We start from the raw sequence: 17,029 nt of genomic DNA on the forward strand, positions 1-17,029 counted from the left end.
AGGGAAGTCTGGACTCCTAAAGTCGCCCTGAGTTTTGAGGCACACCAATGCTACCTCTGTCCCTTCAGCTGCAAAGAGACATGGCTCCCAATATAGGGTTAGTTTTAAAATGTCTGTGACCAGACTTTGAAAATAAGTTTTAAAATGAAGGCAACACTATTAAACATGATAATATCAGAAGTATATGCTTGGACATTATCTCATAATTGAAAAGCCAGTTTAAAACAGCATATACTTTGCTTAAAGCCACAGGATAAAGACAGCACTCAGTCTCCATGTCAAATAAATGTACCAAACAGAGCTGATAATCAGCTACTAACTGTGTGTACTTAAAACATTCAGAAACAATTGTGGGCATAGAGAAAAGCAGGCAAGAAACACTGATGGGCAATCATCCTATTTGCTTATCTCCATCTTACAACTGTCTCCTTAATTTCTAAGTGAAATCTATCTCCTTCCTATTACCGATAGCTTTTCTTACTGAAAAAAAAAAAAATCCTATTTCAGACCAGCCTTTTGTGTCTATTGGTTCCATATCTACAAATTCAACAAGTCACAGATCAAAAATATTTGAGGAGGGAACCCTGTACCTCTAAATACAATTTTCTTGCTATTTCCCTAAAAAAGAGAGAGTGTATGGTATTAGATATTTCAAGTATTTTAGAATGCCATAAAGTATGCAGAAGAATGGTTTTGGTATCCATAGGTTCTCGGAACCAATCCCCTGCACATACAAAGGGATAAGTCTATGCCCTTTCATTACTAATACTTTGTTACACCTGTACTATGAGCAACATTAGCTTCCTGTTGCTGAATAATAAGTGCATTTATTAAAGAACTTTTACAAAGATGCGCAAGTTAGCGACCCAGTATCAGTGGCAAAGCTTCATCCAAACCATGGAGGTCGGAACATGAGTGATTTTTATTGAAACTAAAATTTTCTGCCTTAGACATATATAAATATATATGTGTGTATATATGTGTATATATATATTTATATATTTATATGAAATGCATTTGTGTTCTGCATGTTGTTGGTGACTTCAAAAACGTGCTGAAACACATCACACTGCCCAAGTGACAGCTACCCTCTCTCAGAAGAGTAAGGTACACTGAGCAAAACAGTACCCATATGAAAAGGTCTGCACAATGCTGTGTGGGTTAATTAGGGGGCATGCTTTAGCACCAACAGTTTACACACAAACTCTGGCTTAAAGATGTCAATTGATAATTCACATTTATTTTTCATTCGAAAAAGGTTAAATTGATACTTCATGCATCCAGTCTTAAAAAAGATTAATACAGATTGCCCACAACCTAGAATTAACTAATTTTCATAAACACAATCAGAACATAGCACAGAAGTGCCACAGCACAACACAACAAACACCGAGAAGGCATACTTACTAACTGTCCACCTCTACTTTGCCATCCCCAAACAACACCATCATCTGACACTGGTAGCTGATAAAGGGTCTGTTCCAAGGAAAATGAAGTATCTTCTAAGTACTGGGTCTTACTGTGTAGATCCTCATTAAAAGTCGGAGCATCTTCTGTCATGTTTTCTATGGCTGTGTTAGCCCAGAGATAGCCCACTTGATATCTGCCACACCTACCCGTCAGTCCTTCGGCAAGTGCCTGACTTGTTAGCCCTCCCATAGGGTAATAGGAAAATTCATTCAAAAACTGAGCATAGAACTCTTCGGGGATACTGTGCCAGTCCATTTCTGAGGGACTTCCAGACACATCCTCTGTGGGTGATGCAATGTGGTCGACCCTGGGCACTGTACATTCTTGGCTGTCAGCTGGGATGGCAGGAACTGCCTGGGGAGCATTACCAGGACTAGCTGCAGGCATATCCACTTGTACAGACTTGACATCAATCAAAGAGGAACACTCCTCACAAGTGTCATGTAACACTGATTTCTTAAAAGTTGCCTCAGTGTTCTCCGAAAAATGAATCTCCCCATTTAAAGTGGACTCTTGAACTGTGGATCTGTTTTTTTTTCTTTTCGTCTTACATGGGCCTAAGCAGCTAATGCTGTTAGGATTAATACTGTCTTTATCCAAACAAAGTTTCTCATTCTCTTCTTGGCATGTTGGCTTTTGTTTGCTCAATTCTGATGCATTATTACCAAAGGCATTAGAAACATCTTTAATTGATTCAGTGTTGATGAGATGTGAATCAGGGCTTCTGTCACTGTTAGCCCACTCCTTCTTTTCAGGTGATGATGAGCTGTGGTTTAAAGCTGGTACAATTGTAAGGTTTGGGTTTTCACTCACCCCATCAGTTCCATAACTGTTTTCAATTTGACTTGTTTCACAATCAGGATCTGCTGCTACGCCAGACCCAATACAGGTTGCCATGTTCCTATTGGGCACAACCTTGCTAAGAACACTCGTTTCCCAATGAAAGATTGTTTTAGTACCTGACTTGGCATTTTCTATGTTCTTCTCACAGATCTCTCTATAATTAGCTTTCTGTGGTCCCTTTTCAGCATTTGCTGGTACACAGGGCCCATCAGATTGGCTCTTCACATGTACTTTGTCTCCTGGTTTGTCATGTAGGCCTGTTTCCCTTGCTTCAGGACCAACACAAGTGAAAATAGATGCAGGGGATGTTACTGAGCCCTGATGAGGTCTGGAGTGATGGTGAGACTTGTCACTTGGTGGTCCTTGTGAAAATCCAGGCTTCAGGAGCTCTGTCTTCTGGACCACCTCTTCTATGTCTGATTCACTTTTCACTTGAGTTAAATCATAAGCTTCTCTCTGAGCCTTGTCTGCCCTCCTACCCTGACAGACATCTGCTTGACACCAACTTTTCAACTCCCTCTTGCCATGGCTCTCAGTGTCTAAAATGCTCATTCTACCCTCATCTTGACAAACGGAACTATTTTCAGAATACAAGAACAGCTCACCTCTGTTTGCCAGCTGGATACTTCCAGTCTCCAGGTTGCTATCCCCCAGGTGTTGCTCCTCCATACACACTGGTCCCCAGTGGGGTACAGGATTAGGGCCATCAAGTTTACTCAAGGCAACCTCTTTGAAATTAGCATGAACTGGGAGATACTCACTGTCCAAGCTCTCCAAAGCTAACTTTTCAGGACTTAAATTAATCTTATCTAGACCAAAGGAAAGGATCCTGCCTGACCTGCTAGCACTGATGTGGAAGTAATCAGTATCTTCTAGTGGCTTTTCAGAGTCATGCTCTCTTTCCATTTCGGAGTTTAACCTTCGACAAGTGCTAACTGTTGTAGCCTCAGGTTCACCAATCCCATCAACATAGGAAATATCATTTGGTAAATTAACAAGTGAGTCATCCACCTGACTTCCTAGTCCTGAAGCACTGCTCGAGCTCTCTTCAGATATAGCACACGTGCATTGTAATGAGTCACTGCCTATGTTAATATTTAACTCAGGGAGTAGGCCAGTATTATGTAATGTACTATGTTCTGTGTGATCTTTAGGGAATTTGGCATGAACTTTAGCCCTCAGAGACTCAGCTTGTAGGTCACTGATGCATGCTTCATCACATGCAGCATAGCCCCCAAAAAGCTCAGAACGACAGCCACTTTTCTCACTAAACACTTCTTTTGTTCCATGTGAGCAGAGGACATCTTGGGGTAACAGCTCTTCCTGCTGCAGCTTTAACTCTCCTGCCCTCTGGATGGCATCTGAGGCAACACATTCTTCCCTGATATCTAAGGGCCAATCCTCTTGGGAAACTCGGTAAGTAACAGCTGAATGCCATTCTTCTGCAGCTGCTCCATACATGGGAGTACACAATTCCTCATCCATGTTCATACACTCCAGATCTATAGCACAAATACTATAAAATCTGTTCTCCCTTGAATTCTTACACAGTTTGTCACCAACACAAATACAGCTTTTATTTTCCAACTCCCCAGCAGACACATTAACAGAGTTATTCTCACTTAAATTACTGATTCGCCTGTTTAGCACTTTTTCTTTCTCTACTAAAGAATTTTTACAAGTGGCCAGGCAACACTGCAGATGGTCACTTAGGAAAGTTTCCTGCTGCTGGTCAGGTACGTGTGAGAAAGGCTGGTCATTTTCAGAGCAAACCTGTCTACCACTGCTCCTACACAGTGGGTCACTAGCAATCTCAGGATCCTCTCCAACAGCAACAGTATCTGAACTCTCATTAGCCTTGTCTGCACTTTCAGACCCATAAAAGAACTCGTATGAGGTGGAGGAATCAGAATTCCATGACTGCTTTGATCTATGATCCTGTCTGTGCCCAGACCCTGTAAAGACTCGAGCGCACACAGTAACCCCAGCGGCCGCTCGACTGGGTCCATTGTCAACATTATGAAGCTCCTCACCTTCAAGGGTATCAAATAATGAAGATAAAGTTTTACTTATCTTGGTCTCCAGTTTCTTCTCTTCCACACATTTTTGTAACAGGCCGATTTTCTCACTGTCATTGTCACTACTGAGTTCTTTGCTGAAGCAACAGCCCATATCGAAACTTCAAACTCACATCCCAACACTTGTCCTTTTTTGCGCCTCTACAACTGTGTCTTACACTACCTTGCTACAGTTCTTCGGCTACAGCCAACACCCTATACCAAAAATAGCTCCTGGCAAAGCAGTCACATGTTCCTGCCACTCAAATCCCAATCCTAATGACAACAGAGTCCTGCCTGACATTCATCAGACTTCTTGTGCTGAGATCCAAATGGCACATGACTCTAAAGCTACAGAACAGGGGAAACAGAAACATAAACGTGGTTTCACCTCATCTTCATAAACTGAACTCTAAAACAACTGAAGTTAGTAGCACAGCCAGAAGACATTTCAAACTTCTGTTTTTTCTTCTTCAGTGTTTCAGTATTACCTGGATTATATTTCATAAGACAATAGCCACCACAAGTTAGTTTGTAAAGTCCCTTTAAAGAGAGCAATACCAGAACCTGACTCTGTAACATTTACAACTATGAGACTGTTAGGTGACAGACAATAAGGCTGCTGGACAAGCCTGAAAACTTGAGTTCAATACCCGGATGGCACACCTGACCTCCACATGTTCCACCTATGTAGGCAAGGTACGTGCACTTGCACACTTATGCATGTGAGCAGACAGACAGACAGACAGACACACACACACAAATAATAATAATTCTAAATTTTACAGCTACATAAAAGTTTAATCTCATTTTCTAGTTTTAAAAAATTTAATGTTAAGGAATCATATTTATTTTGTCAGGCAAAACAATGGAGTGACAAAGAGATCCATTCTGAAGTGTCAATGTGAACTAATGAACTGTCCAGTATTTACCTCAAAATAGTCCAGAAAATAAAGTTCTATGTCTATACATGCCTTGAGTGTTATATGGGGTAGGACTGAAACATGAACAGCTGAATGAGAGCTAGAATGATTGCTAGGGTTCATGATGCCTACACTGGGATGTAAATACTATTTTCTTTATAGATATCTGAAACTTGAAATTAAACATGCACTGGCATTTCTATTAACTCTTCTCCTGGAGCTAGAGAGATGGCTCAGCAGTTAAGAGCACTGACTGCTCTTCCAGAGGTCCTGAATTCAATTCCCAGCAACCACATGGTGGCTCACAACCAATCTGTAACAGATTCTGGTGTATCTCAAGACAGCTACAATGTACTCATATATGTTAAATAAATAAAATATTAAAAAAAAAAAGACTTCTCCTAAAATCAGTATATACTGCTACAACATTTAACCTGTAAGATACTGTGCTTTAAAAGCAGACAGTTGTCATTTACATACAAAATGAAAGCACTGGCTATTTTCATGAGTGTGAGTCTACTTACTTATGTACTAGTTAATCTAAACAGTCACTCAGAAACAATGTCATCAAAAGAGATAGTTTGTCTATGGGGATTGGGGGAGAAGGTAAAGTCCTAGAAGTTAAATCACAGCCCTGTAAATGCCAAGCAAGCACTCTACCACCGAGCTATATCCCAAGACAGTTCCTTTGCCTACGTTCTCTGATCTAGTTATCTTAAGTAGTTTGGACTAGTAAGATGGCATAGTGGATTAAGGCCCTGCTGCCAAGCCCGACAATCCCAATTTTATCCCTGGGTCCAACGTTGTAAGAGAAAATACTGACTCCCTTCAAGTTGCCCTCTGACCAACTGACCTACACACACACACACACACACACACACACACGCCCATGCTATGACATATGTACATGTGTGTACACATACACATATAAGGAATAATTAAATATAATGAAATGCCATTCCGACCCAGTTCAAACTTTCCTGACATAAGAATCGAATCCTCCTATTATGACTAGAAAAAGACATGGCACTCCCCAGAAAAGCAAACACTAACATTGCCAGTCTTTACACACTGCTCTCAAACAGCATCTTTGCTCATTTATGGTGAAATCCAACAGGACCACTTCAACAGAAAGATCTAAGTTCAGTCTCTGGGACCCACGTGACTGAGAGAACTAAGTCCTACACGTTGCCCTCTGACCTCTACGTATAGACTGTAGAACATGTGCTAATTTCATAGATGCTATGTATTTTAGAGAACAGAACACTAATGTTTATTATGCTGTCAAGTTCCTAAGGTTGTTAAATACTTAGAAGATAAACTAAATTTGTAGTTCTACGGAGATGTACTTCCTAGACGCACATATAAATGCAAAAAGCAAGATTTAAAACAACGGATTCCCACTCCCTTGTGTACCTAAGACTGACCTCAAACATGCTCGGTATTTAAAGACGAGCCTGCACCTTGTTTCTTGCCTCCTGGTAGGATGAGAAGCAGGAGCTACCACGCCCAACTTAGAGTCCTGAGGCTCTCTCCTTACATGTGAGGCAAACCCTTTACCAACTGAGCACACACTTAGCCTGTTGCTTATTCTCTTATTAGAATTTGACTTGCATACTCTAAAAAAGTCATCAAAATGTAAAGCTAATCATATACATACGAAACAGATTGACTGAAAACAGTCATAAACACTTGAGAATAAACTATCTGACACATTGTGAAAGAGTAGTGATATTTAACATACTCAAGGGCACAATACCAAAATGGATCCTCCATTTAAGAAACATCTACACTTAATTAATTTTGTTCACAATACATATTTGGGTAGTCTTGCCTGTGGCTGGGCAATCTGTGATAATCTTAAAACTAATTTACCTGAGTCAATGCTGGGAGGGAACTTGTTTGAGAAGTGGTTTGCGATATAGGACCATTCATCTGTAAAATTGCAAACATCAAAACTCCATTATAACATTAACAAAACATAATTTTAAACCATAGCAATTTAAGTAACACCAAACCCACTAAAAAAAAATTCACAATTTTACATAGCAAAGAAATCTGTAAAAAATTATACCCAGAAATACAGTGGCACCTTAAAATGTATAATTTCTCAAGTTCTAACTAAACATTAGAATTTCTGGTAGTTTCAAACTGAGGTAACTTTAAGAAGCTGTTTTTCCCCAACACCCATTTAAAAGTGTTAAATATTACTGTTTGACAGGATTAAAATTCCTAAAGATTTATTATTTTTATGAATGTGTACATGTATGTATTTATTCTTGTGTGCAGGTGCCCTCAGGGACCACGGGATGGCCTGAAGTTGCAGTTAGAGGAGGCTCTGAGCCTCCCAGGGTGGATGCTGGGGACTGACCTCTGCAAGAGCAAGGAGTGCTCTTAAACACACAATTCACTATGTTAATATGATAGCTAGTTTTTAAGGCTATTTTATCTGCATGAGTGTTTTGCCTACATGTATGTCTACATGTGTGGTACCCATGAAGGTCACAAAGAAGGGTCAGGTTCCCTGGAACTGGAGTTAGAGATGGCTGTGAGTCATGATGTGGGAGCTGGGAATCAAACCTGGGTCCTTTGCAAGAACAAGTGCTCTTAATTGCTAAGCCATGTCTCCAGCCCAGATTTTCTTTCACTAGTGTGTATGTACACACTGTGTGTGTGGGCGGGTGATGCCAGCATGCATAGGAGTCAAAGAACAGCTTTGACGAATTTGTACTCTTTTCACTGTGGAATACGGTAAAACAAATTCAGATGGGCAGAATTGGGTGACAACTGCTTTTACTCACTTTCCTGGCCCCAAATTGTATTTTTTTTTTTTAAAGATTTATTATATATTACTGTAGCTGTCTTCAGACACACCAGAAAAGGGCATCAGATCTCATTATAGATCTCATCATATCTCAACCGTGTGGTTGCTGGGACTTGAACTCAGGACCTCTGGAAGAGCAGTCAGTACTCTTAACCACTAAGCCATCTCTCCAGCCTGCATTTTCTTGATACAAAGCTCTAAGTATTTAAAGTTATATCTTTTTTTTAATGTATCTCCTAGTACTGGTAGTTTCTGCTAATAAAGTTGCAGATATTTTTTCAAATAAATATAATTCAGTCTGAAATATAACAGCTTGCTACTTGGGGGAATTACACGGAAAAAAACATTAAAATTGAAACTAGAATTTCCTTCACTACTTTTTCAATATACTATAAAATAAGCTAACTTTCCTTTGAAAATATGTCATAAGGCCCTCATTCCAGGGGGGGAGTCTGGAGGAATGTCACACATGGGATGCACAAAAAAAAAAAAAAAAATCTAAACAGGTCCAGCTAAGCTCCCAGCTAATACCATCAGATCACACCACCTTTTGGATAATTATGCTTCAATATAGCTATTGCTTCTCTTTTGTTAGAAAACAACATAGTTTTCCCTGTAGGTCTTTCTGAAAACTTTTGTGTGCATCTCTTGCTGTAGAGATCTCAGCCAAGAACACTGGATGAGTAAGTTCTTTTGCTCTGTTATTGTTTGATATACGTGTTCTAAGAAACATACTGTTAGAAAATTACTATTCCTTTTTAACCTCTTTTTTTTTTTTTTTTTTTTTTTTTTTTTTTTTTTTTTTTTTTTTCAGAGCTGGGGATCGAACCCAGGGCCTTCTGCTTGCTAGGAAAGCGCTCTACCACTGAGCTAAAACCCCAACCCCCTTTTAACCTCTTCTTAAGTCCATAAAGAGTCTGAGCTCTTTATCAGAAATAGGAATGGATGGCTGTGGCCTGTGGCCTACAGGCCTCCCCCGGGCCTCCCCTCTGAGGACACCTACCAGATGAGAGCTGTCCTTGCCCTCCTGGACTCGCTGTGCCTGCGGTTCAGCCACAACTTTAGCGTCCTGATCAGAAGTCATGGGCTCCACTGGAAAAGTATAATGCTAAACTCAGGACGCTGGAAAAGACAGAATGTGAAAGTTAGCTTTGATTTGAGAAGCACCAGTTTTTGTTGTTTTATTTTTGAGATGGCCTAACTGCTTAGGCCTAAAATAGCTGGAACTCATAGGAGCCCAGGTTATAAACAACTAACTTGCCATAACCCTCCTTCCTTAGCTTTCCCAGTGCTGGGATGACAAGTGTGAGTCACTCCACCCAGCACTATAACTGATTCTTAAAGTAAAATTCCTAGGTCTGAGAATGCTTGAATCTTTCAAATTGTTTGTTTGCTCTCTGGATTCCAAGCAGTTAGGAACGTTTGCCCAGAATGCCCATGCTATTCACTGAGCCTGCAGCAAGTTTCTCCTTCTGACCAATTTTAGAAACTGTGTGCTAACAAACAAAAGCTCAGGAATTCATCTTAAAACCTAAAATTAAGGAGTTGATAATCAAAGAATATTCACAGCTCAAGAGCAAAAAAAAAAAAAATAATTTCAAACCTGGTCAAAGAATACATGTACACACACACACAAATGCTCCCAATGGAAAATGAGGAACACACATACTAAGATATTCAAATGCCTCACTAATCATCAGGGAAAAGCTAATTAAAACCACAAAAAGACACCACCATGCACCTGTTCGGATGGCTATAAAAAAGACTGTGACAAGTGTTGGCGAGGGTGTGGAGAATGGAGAATGCAGAATGCTGCTGGAAGGACCGGTGCAGCATTGCTGAAAACAGTAGAGGTTTCTCAAAATTTTAAAAATAGAACTACTACAATACATGATCCAGCGATCCCATTTTTTGGTATCCATCCAAAGAAAGCAATAAGTTCCTCGTGAAGACAGCCCATCCTCGCTGCACTATCACTCACACTGGCCAAGACAGACTCAGCAATGGATAAAGGAATATGAGAGGGAGCATGCGCTTGTTCAGACTTAGAACAGAAAAATCGGAGACATGTTGAGCTAAGGTAAATAAATCAAGCACTGGAAGTTGAATACTGTATGAATTCCCTTACAAATACAACCTAATCAAATAATCAAATAAACACACACACACGGCAGAGAGTGAGGGAAAGAGGGAAACAGAATAGTAGTTTTCTGGGTCTGGAAAGTAGAAGAGGAAGCCACAGGTCAAAGAACTCAACAGTGCAGTAATCTAGCATGATGAGGTCTCCTGATCTCATACAGCACAGGGCTATCAGTTACTGTGCACAGAAATCTGCTATGAATGTAGACGGACACATAACGGTGAGTAACTCCGAGATGACTAATGACAAGAGCCACTTTACTATGTATACCTTAGGGAAGTATATATTAACAAATCACAGAATCCACAATTTCAAAAATAGAAAAAATATGAACCCCAAATTTGTATATTTACAGTTTGTGAATGGTCCCATTTATTTATCTTGATCAAGAACAACAGTTGTGGATGAGGCATGGTAGCAAATACCATTAATCCCAGAACTCACAAAGCAAAGGCAGGCGAACCAACCAGTCTGCTCTACATGCAGGCGAACCAACCAGTCTGCTCTACATATCAAGATTCAGGCCAGCCAGAGCTACATTAAACAGTAATTGCAAAGGAATAATCTCATCAAAGAAACTGAAAATATATGAGCACAGTTACACAAACACTGGAGCGTTCGGAAAATGCCCTCTCAACTCAGCACTAAGCAATAAACCACATATATCTTATCTAACTTTAAAAAACTACTTAGAAATAGACAACTTTCATGACTATTACTGTGGGGGGGTCCTAATCATTTAGTTCTGCGTTGAAGGCATTTCTTCTTTAATGCTTCACAAATAAGGTAGGGTCCAATGTAGGTCAGGTACCTTTCAGTCACTTCTGAAAACAATGGCCAGGAGGAGGGGAAGACAGAAGTAGCTTGCTTTATTTCACTAAGTACCCATGCAAGTTTTTCCACTTATACTGTTTTAAGTTAGCACACAGAGCAACCAACGGGTTTCACCACACATCTTCACACTGTCTTCTTCCACGGCCAGGCCTTTCCAGCTGGGTTCTCTTTCTTCTCCCAGTTAGTCCCAAATTATGCTGTATTACTTGTATTCCATTTTCCTATTTCCCATCTCGTCTTGTCTCATGAGATCTTGTCTCATGACCCTTGTTTCGTGAGTGCCATACATGCATACATAAACAGAGGAGGGAGGGAGACAGAGGATAGAATTGAAAATTTTAAATGTTAAGTTCCAAAGGAGAGAAACTGTGGACTTGTCTTTGAATGTGGTTTGATTTTCAGCTGCCTCCATTTTCCTGCAAATATCTTGATTTCAGGTGTAAAATTCTGTATGTACCGCATTTTCTAGGCAGGTTATTTATCGATAGGCTGGCCCCACTCTCAACCGTTAAGAATGGTGCAGCAACAAACACGGGTGAGCAAGTGTTGTATGCTGACTTGGTACACAGACTAGGTATAGTCAGGTTGTACTAAACTATTTTGAGGAATTTCATAATGGATGCATGAGATCACATGTCTGCTGGCCCTCTCCCAGGAGCCTTACCAGCATTTGTTGTCATCTGCTGTCTTTATTGACTTAAGGTTATGTGTTTGCATGTATGTCTGTCTGTATTTAGTGCCTGTTGAGGCCAGAAGCCGTCAGATCCTCCAGAACTGAAGATACAGTTGTGAACTGCCTTGGGTGCCTTTTTCCAACTGCTAAGGATGGAGAGGGTTTTTCATCTTTATAATGTTTCTCCCTATTTTCCAAAAGCCTGGTTCTAAATCCCAACACTCTTATTAAGGAAATTATTTGATAATCAAAAGCAATCTCACACAAACATGGTAACATAGATCTTTAATTCCAAAACTTGGGAGGCAGAAACAGCCAGTGATTTACAAAGCAAGTTCCAGACCAACTAGGGCTGCATAATGGCTTCTGACTCAAAAGAGAAATGAAATTTAAAAATAAGTAACAACCAATCTCAGAAGGGTGGTGTTAGAACACGTGTGCTGTCCGGGTGGAAGGAAACTTTCCAGTAGGGAGTGGAAAGGTTTAAGACTGATTTAAGGGCCAGACGTGGTGGCCTCTGGTGGGCCTTTGGTCCCAGCACTTGGGAGGCAGAGACAGGCACATCTCTCTGCATTTGAGGTCAGCCTGGTCTACAGAGTAAGTTCAAGGGCAGTCAAGGCTACACAGAGACACCCAACCTTGAAAAAACCAAACAAACAAACAAAAAAAAAAAACAGAAAACAAAATGAAAAATGGAAATAAGGAAACAGGAGGGAGTTGGGGGTGTGTGTGTCTGCCCTATGAAAAAGCTTTAAGGATACTTGGTAGCTAATTTAAATATAAGCTGAACTGAAGTAACCTGCATGGGTAGATAATCTACTCTCAGAAGTCACAGGTTATTGAAGTTATAGGTTATTAAGAGTCCAATGACTCCCCTCACCTCCAAAGTTGCTGATCAGGAAGATCTGAAAATACCAAATAACACAGGCAATTGCCACAGTGGCTGACTGCCCTTTGGGACTAGATGGCCTTATTGCTGAAGACACCACATGATCTAGTTATAGGTCATAGAGAAATCAACTGGACTGAGATTAAAAGGCTTTCTCCATTCAGTACCAGAATGGGCTATGAAGGCTCTTGGGTGAGAACTGTAATGAACAACCTTACTCTATGCTGGGTCTTTCATGGTGTATCAATCAACTTGCTAGGTACGGTGTGCTCCACTAGTAAAATAGAAGTATGTCTATTGTGGGGGTAACCAACTTCATTCTGGCTGCTATTGAGACCCACTCCACAGGGGGAAACCCCTTCTGGTCTCATTAACCCTGGTCAGAAACTGGGACTGTAGAGGTTATGGATCTTATTCTGCTAAACAGGCGTTATATGCCCATCACTTCTCCTTCTATTAATCAGGCTTTTGCAAAAGCTATCAACTCTGGCCTGAGAGACATCTGCTGCAGTGAGAATCATAACTACAGACAGACTCACAATGGTCAGAGATCACAGTGACTGCTGCACACTTAGTCCACCCACAGTTGTCTACTGTAGGTTCAGGGAACATCACAGAAGACAGTTTAAAGACTGTAAGAACCTAAAGAAAGGATAAGATGCTTTGGAAAGCTCTCTGCTAGGTACAACATGGCCACTACAACTCCTGAACCCACAGCAGCTGTGATTATGGGACAAGATTAAGGCCATCAACCTACCATGAGGAGTGGGCACTCATGAGGCTCCATAAGAACTGTAGCTCAGGCTGGCCTTGACACTCTTGCTATGTGGTCAGAAGACTTTGGACTTCGGGTCCTACAGTCTCCATTTTCTACATGCTAGGATTGCAGACATATTCCACCATGCCCCCACTTAATACAGTGCTGGGAGTTGAGCCCAGGACCTTGTGCATACCAGACAAGCACTCTACCACCTCACCTATATTCCCAGCCCTAAACAGGTATTTTATGAGTCTTACAGATTATTGCAAATCACCTGACCAAAGAAAAAAAACTAAACACTTGTCTAACGCACCCCACAAAAAAACAAAGAAAAAGCTGGAGGGAGGACATCTCTGTTTAAATGTGTGGCTATGTCTGTACATGTGTGTGTAGTAGGCACACACACGCGGAGGACAGCGGAGAATATCAGGTGTCCTGCTCTATTACTCTCTGCCTTAAACCTTTGAGACAGAGTGAGTCTCAAGATTTGGAGGCAGGGTTACTGACCCCCGACTCTGGCTCCCACAGTGCGAGGGTTACAGATGTGAATGCCATATGCAACTGTTTATGTGCTGCGTAAGACTTAAACTCAGGTCCTCCTGCTGTGTGTCATGTGTCCTTACCAAGTGAGCTATCTCCCAGCCCAGTAAGGTCAATTGTGAAGGGCAGATTTAGTTATGTAAGAAAACTACTAGGGAGGGAGGACTGGGAAGGGGGAACAACTTCTGAAATGTAAATAAATAGAACAGTTAAAACAAAAAGAAAAAGGACAAAAAAAAGGAACCTACTTAGGATGATGGTGTAGAAGCTGGCTTTGAATTGCAGTGAATGACAAGAGTCAGAATGACAAGGAACAGTTTCAAAGAACTGGAGTAACAGAATGTAAGTGGCACAGGGCTCAGTGTGCATCAGGGAGTGAGCAGGGTAGTCCAATCCAAGTCTGCTCGCCTCAAGCCCAATGGCAGGAGATGTGTCAACCTCTGGAGACTCTACGAAAGGCCTGATGCTGCAGCAGAAGCTGAAGCTCCAGAGGATATAGCTGTATCTCGTAAAGCACATGCGTCCACATGTACAAATTCCAGTGCTGCTGGCTTCCCTGATCCCAAAGCACTCCCCAGTTAGGCTCGCAGTGGGCAAACACAGAGACACAGAGACACAGAGGTGTCTGGGGGAGGAGGAGTGAACCCTCCAGCTCACAGCCTACAGTTACGTGTGGTCATCAGGAGCTCCAGGTACACAAAGCACAGAAGCTACTGAAGTGAAGACTGCGGTGACAGATATGACACTTGTCTAGCATGTGCTCGGCACCAACATAAATTGTAAGAAACACGCTCCAGGCTGAATCGACGACATCCCCCACCCCCGCCCACCATGAAGAATCCAATTTTGGAGAAGTGAAGAGAAAGCCACTCCTAAAGGTCATTTACTATACTCTGAATAGTATTATGAGTCTAAGAACTAGAATGCCTTTTTCTTACACATATTTATATAATCCTTTTTTAATTTTTCAGTGCTGAGTGAACTTTTAAAAACCGGCTCTCCCCTCTTTCATTTTAGTCATGCTTCTCAGCCCCCTCTCCAGTCCATTCACCCGTCTAACCTTTAACTGAAATCATTTTACTTTCACACTACGTGCCACATTATTTTGCTTTTCTGTCCACAGCTATTATGGGCTTTACATAATTTTGACTGTTTCTGTACCTTGTTCAGGTTTTGTTGTTGTTATTGCTAATAGTCTTTATTTTGAGGACACAGAAAGCTGCTTCAAGTTGGGAGGATAGTCCAGTCAACAAAGTATTTAACACTGAGTGTGAGGAACTGAGTTCAGATCCCCGGCACCCACATAAAAGGTCAGGTGGGTGCAGTAGTGCACACCAGTAATCCCAGCACTGGGAAGGCAGCAACAGGAAGATGCTCTGCCTGAGGCTAGCTGGCCAGTTACTGTAGCCTAACCACTGAGCTCCAGGTTCAGTCAGAGACTGTTTCAGAAAAGGGCAAGTAAGCATTGTTTGACCTTTGGCTTCCATACACATGTGCATGTACACAAATATATACCACACAACAGCATACATGCACAAGCAAATAGTAGGCTGCCCAGTAAGACAAAGGGGATTAGGAGTGCAGGGTTCAATGCTGAGCACTGTGTGAACTATGTGTGGCAGTACCAACTCTTACTACCTACACCTCAGCAGATGGAGTCAAAGGGACAGCCTCAGCTGCCTTGCGTGCCAGCATGAGCCAAGTCTCAGTATAACAACTGTTCAAAAGGGCTACCACCAGTTTGGCTGACACCGAGTGGGCTGGGTTTTGGTTGTTTTTTTGTTTTTGTTTTTTGTTTTTTTTAAAGATAAACCTGGGATATCTTAATAAGAAAGCAAGGAAATTATTCATGGTAGGTGTAGTTACACTGAATGAACACTAAAACCACAGCAGAAATGTATATAAAATATGGTATCTAAAAGTCCCTGAAAGCTAAAAACATCACCTCCATACTGTACTTCATTATATACGTGTTGCGTGAAATAATAAAAAGGCAATCTACAATATCACTGGGCGAGAAGTAGGTGGGACTTCTGGGTCAAAGAGGGGAAAAGAAGAGGCAGGAAAAGGGGACTGGGCTTTTGGATGAGAGAGCTTGGAGGAAAAATGTAACTAGGAGGTCCCCCCAGTCTAGATGGCAGATCCTTCAGGATTCACCGCTGGAGGATTTAACTAAAAATGGCTTTGAAATCAGGATGGTAGTTGCTGCAGCCAGCAACTGTGTTACCTGTTAATTCTAAATTAAGATTGTGCGGTGTTTTTCTTCATGGGGCGAGTAGACTGGGTTCAAGAGAGAAAGGTACAGCAGCGAAGCGTGCAAACCAGCTAGCTGTGTGAATTTGAATGCGTGAGGCTGTCCTGGCAGTGACCCATCGTGGGAACTTAGCAAGTCGGGTGGAGAAATTTAGGAGCTCCAGGTCAGAATTTCCACGAGATGTGACCAGGCCAGCGCCTTGCTGGAGATAGCATAGATTGCCTTTTTATTATTTCACGAAACATACACAGATTCATCATCCTACAAATTACTAAGGGAAACAGTTATGTAGTCTACCTCCCACAGATGAATCAATAATTCATAATGACAAAAAGTTATCAAGAGAAGAAAAGCCTCAGTAAATGAAGAATGAATGAAAGATTTTAAAATATCAAAATGTAAAGAATCTAGTGCTGAACATAGCAGCATACACCTGCATGTCAGCATTCAGGAGTCTCAGGCCAGACGACCGAGTTCCAAGCCCGCATGGAGACTGCACAGCAAGACTGACTGGAAACAAACACAGGAGGAGGAGGGCGGTGCTCATCAACACAGGACAAAATGTTGTCTGCACAGTTGATGGAAGCTTTGTAACTACTAAATCAGACACTGGCTGGGGCCATTTTTCAGTCTTGTCACTGAAACTGGAACTCTAGGCATTTTTTTAAAAATGTAACAACAGTACCATCTAAGAGGTATTTGTGCAAAAATAAAACAAAACCACATTTAATCAAACCTCTAGATCTGATTCCCAATTTAAAGAGAATTCTGAGAAAATTTATGTTAAGACAAAGCTATCAGTTAAATCCAAACTGTGAAGCA

At 41.3% G+C, this 17,029-nt stretch overlaps 1 protein-coding gene across 1 annotated transcript in view; it reads right to left on the bottom strand.

The window, feature by feature from the left end:
• Larp4b (La ribonucleoprotein 4B) overlaps positions 1-17,029 on the bottom strand; it is a 78,565-nt gene that overhangs the window by 40,600 nt on the left and 20,936 nt on the right. The window contains 2 exon segments of the mRNA XM_032885131.1: positions 7,169-7,228; positions 9,121-9,239. Coding sequence (XP_032741022.1) covers positions 7,169-7,228; positions 9,121-9,201 — 141 coding nt within the window. The 5' untranslated portion in view covers positions 9,202-9,239.

This window comes from Rattus rattus, chromosome 14, assembly GCF_011064425.1.
Source record: "Rattus rattus isolate New Zealand chromosome 14, Rrattus_CSIRO_v1, whole genome shotgun sequence".
Lineage (NCBI taxonomy): Eukaryota > Metazoa > Chordata > Mammalia > Rodentia > Muridae > Rattus > Rattus rattus.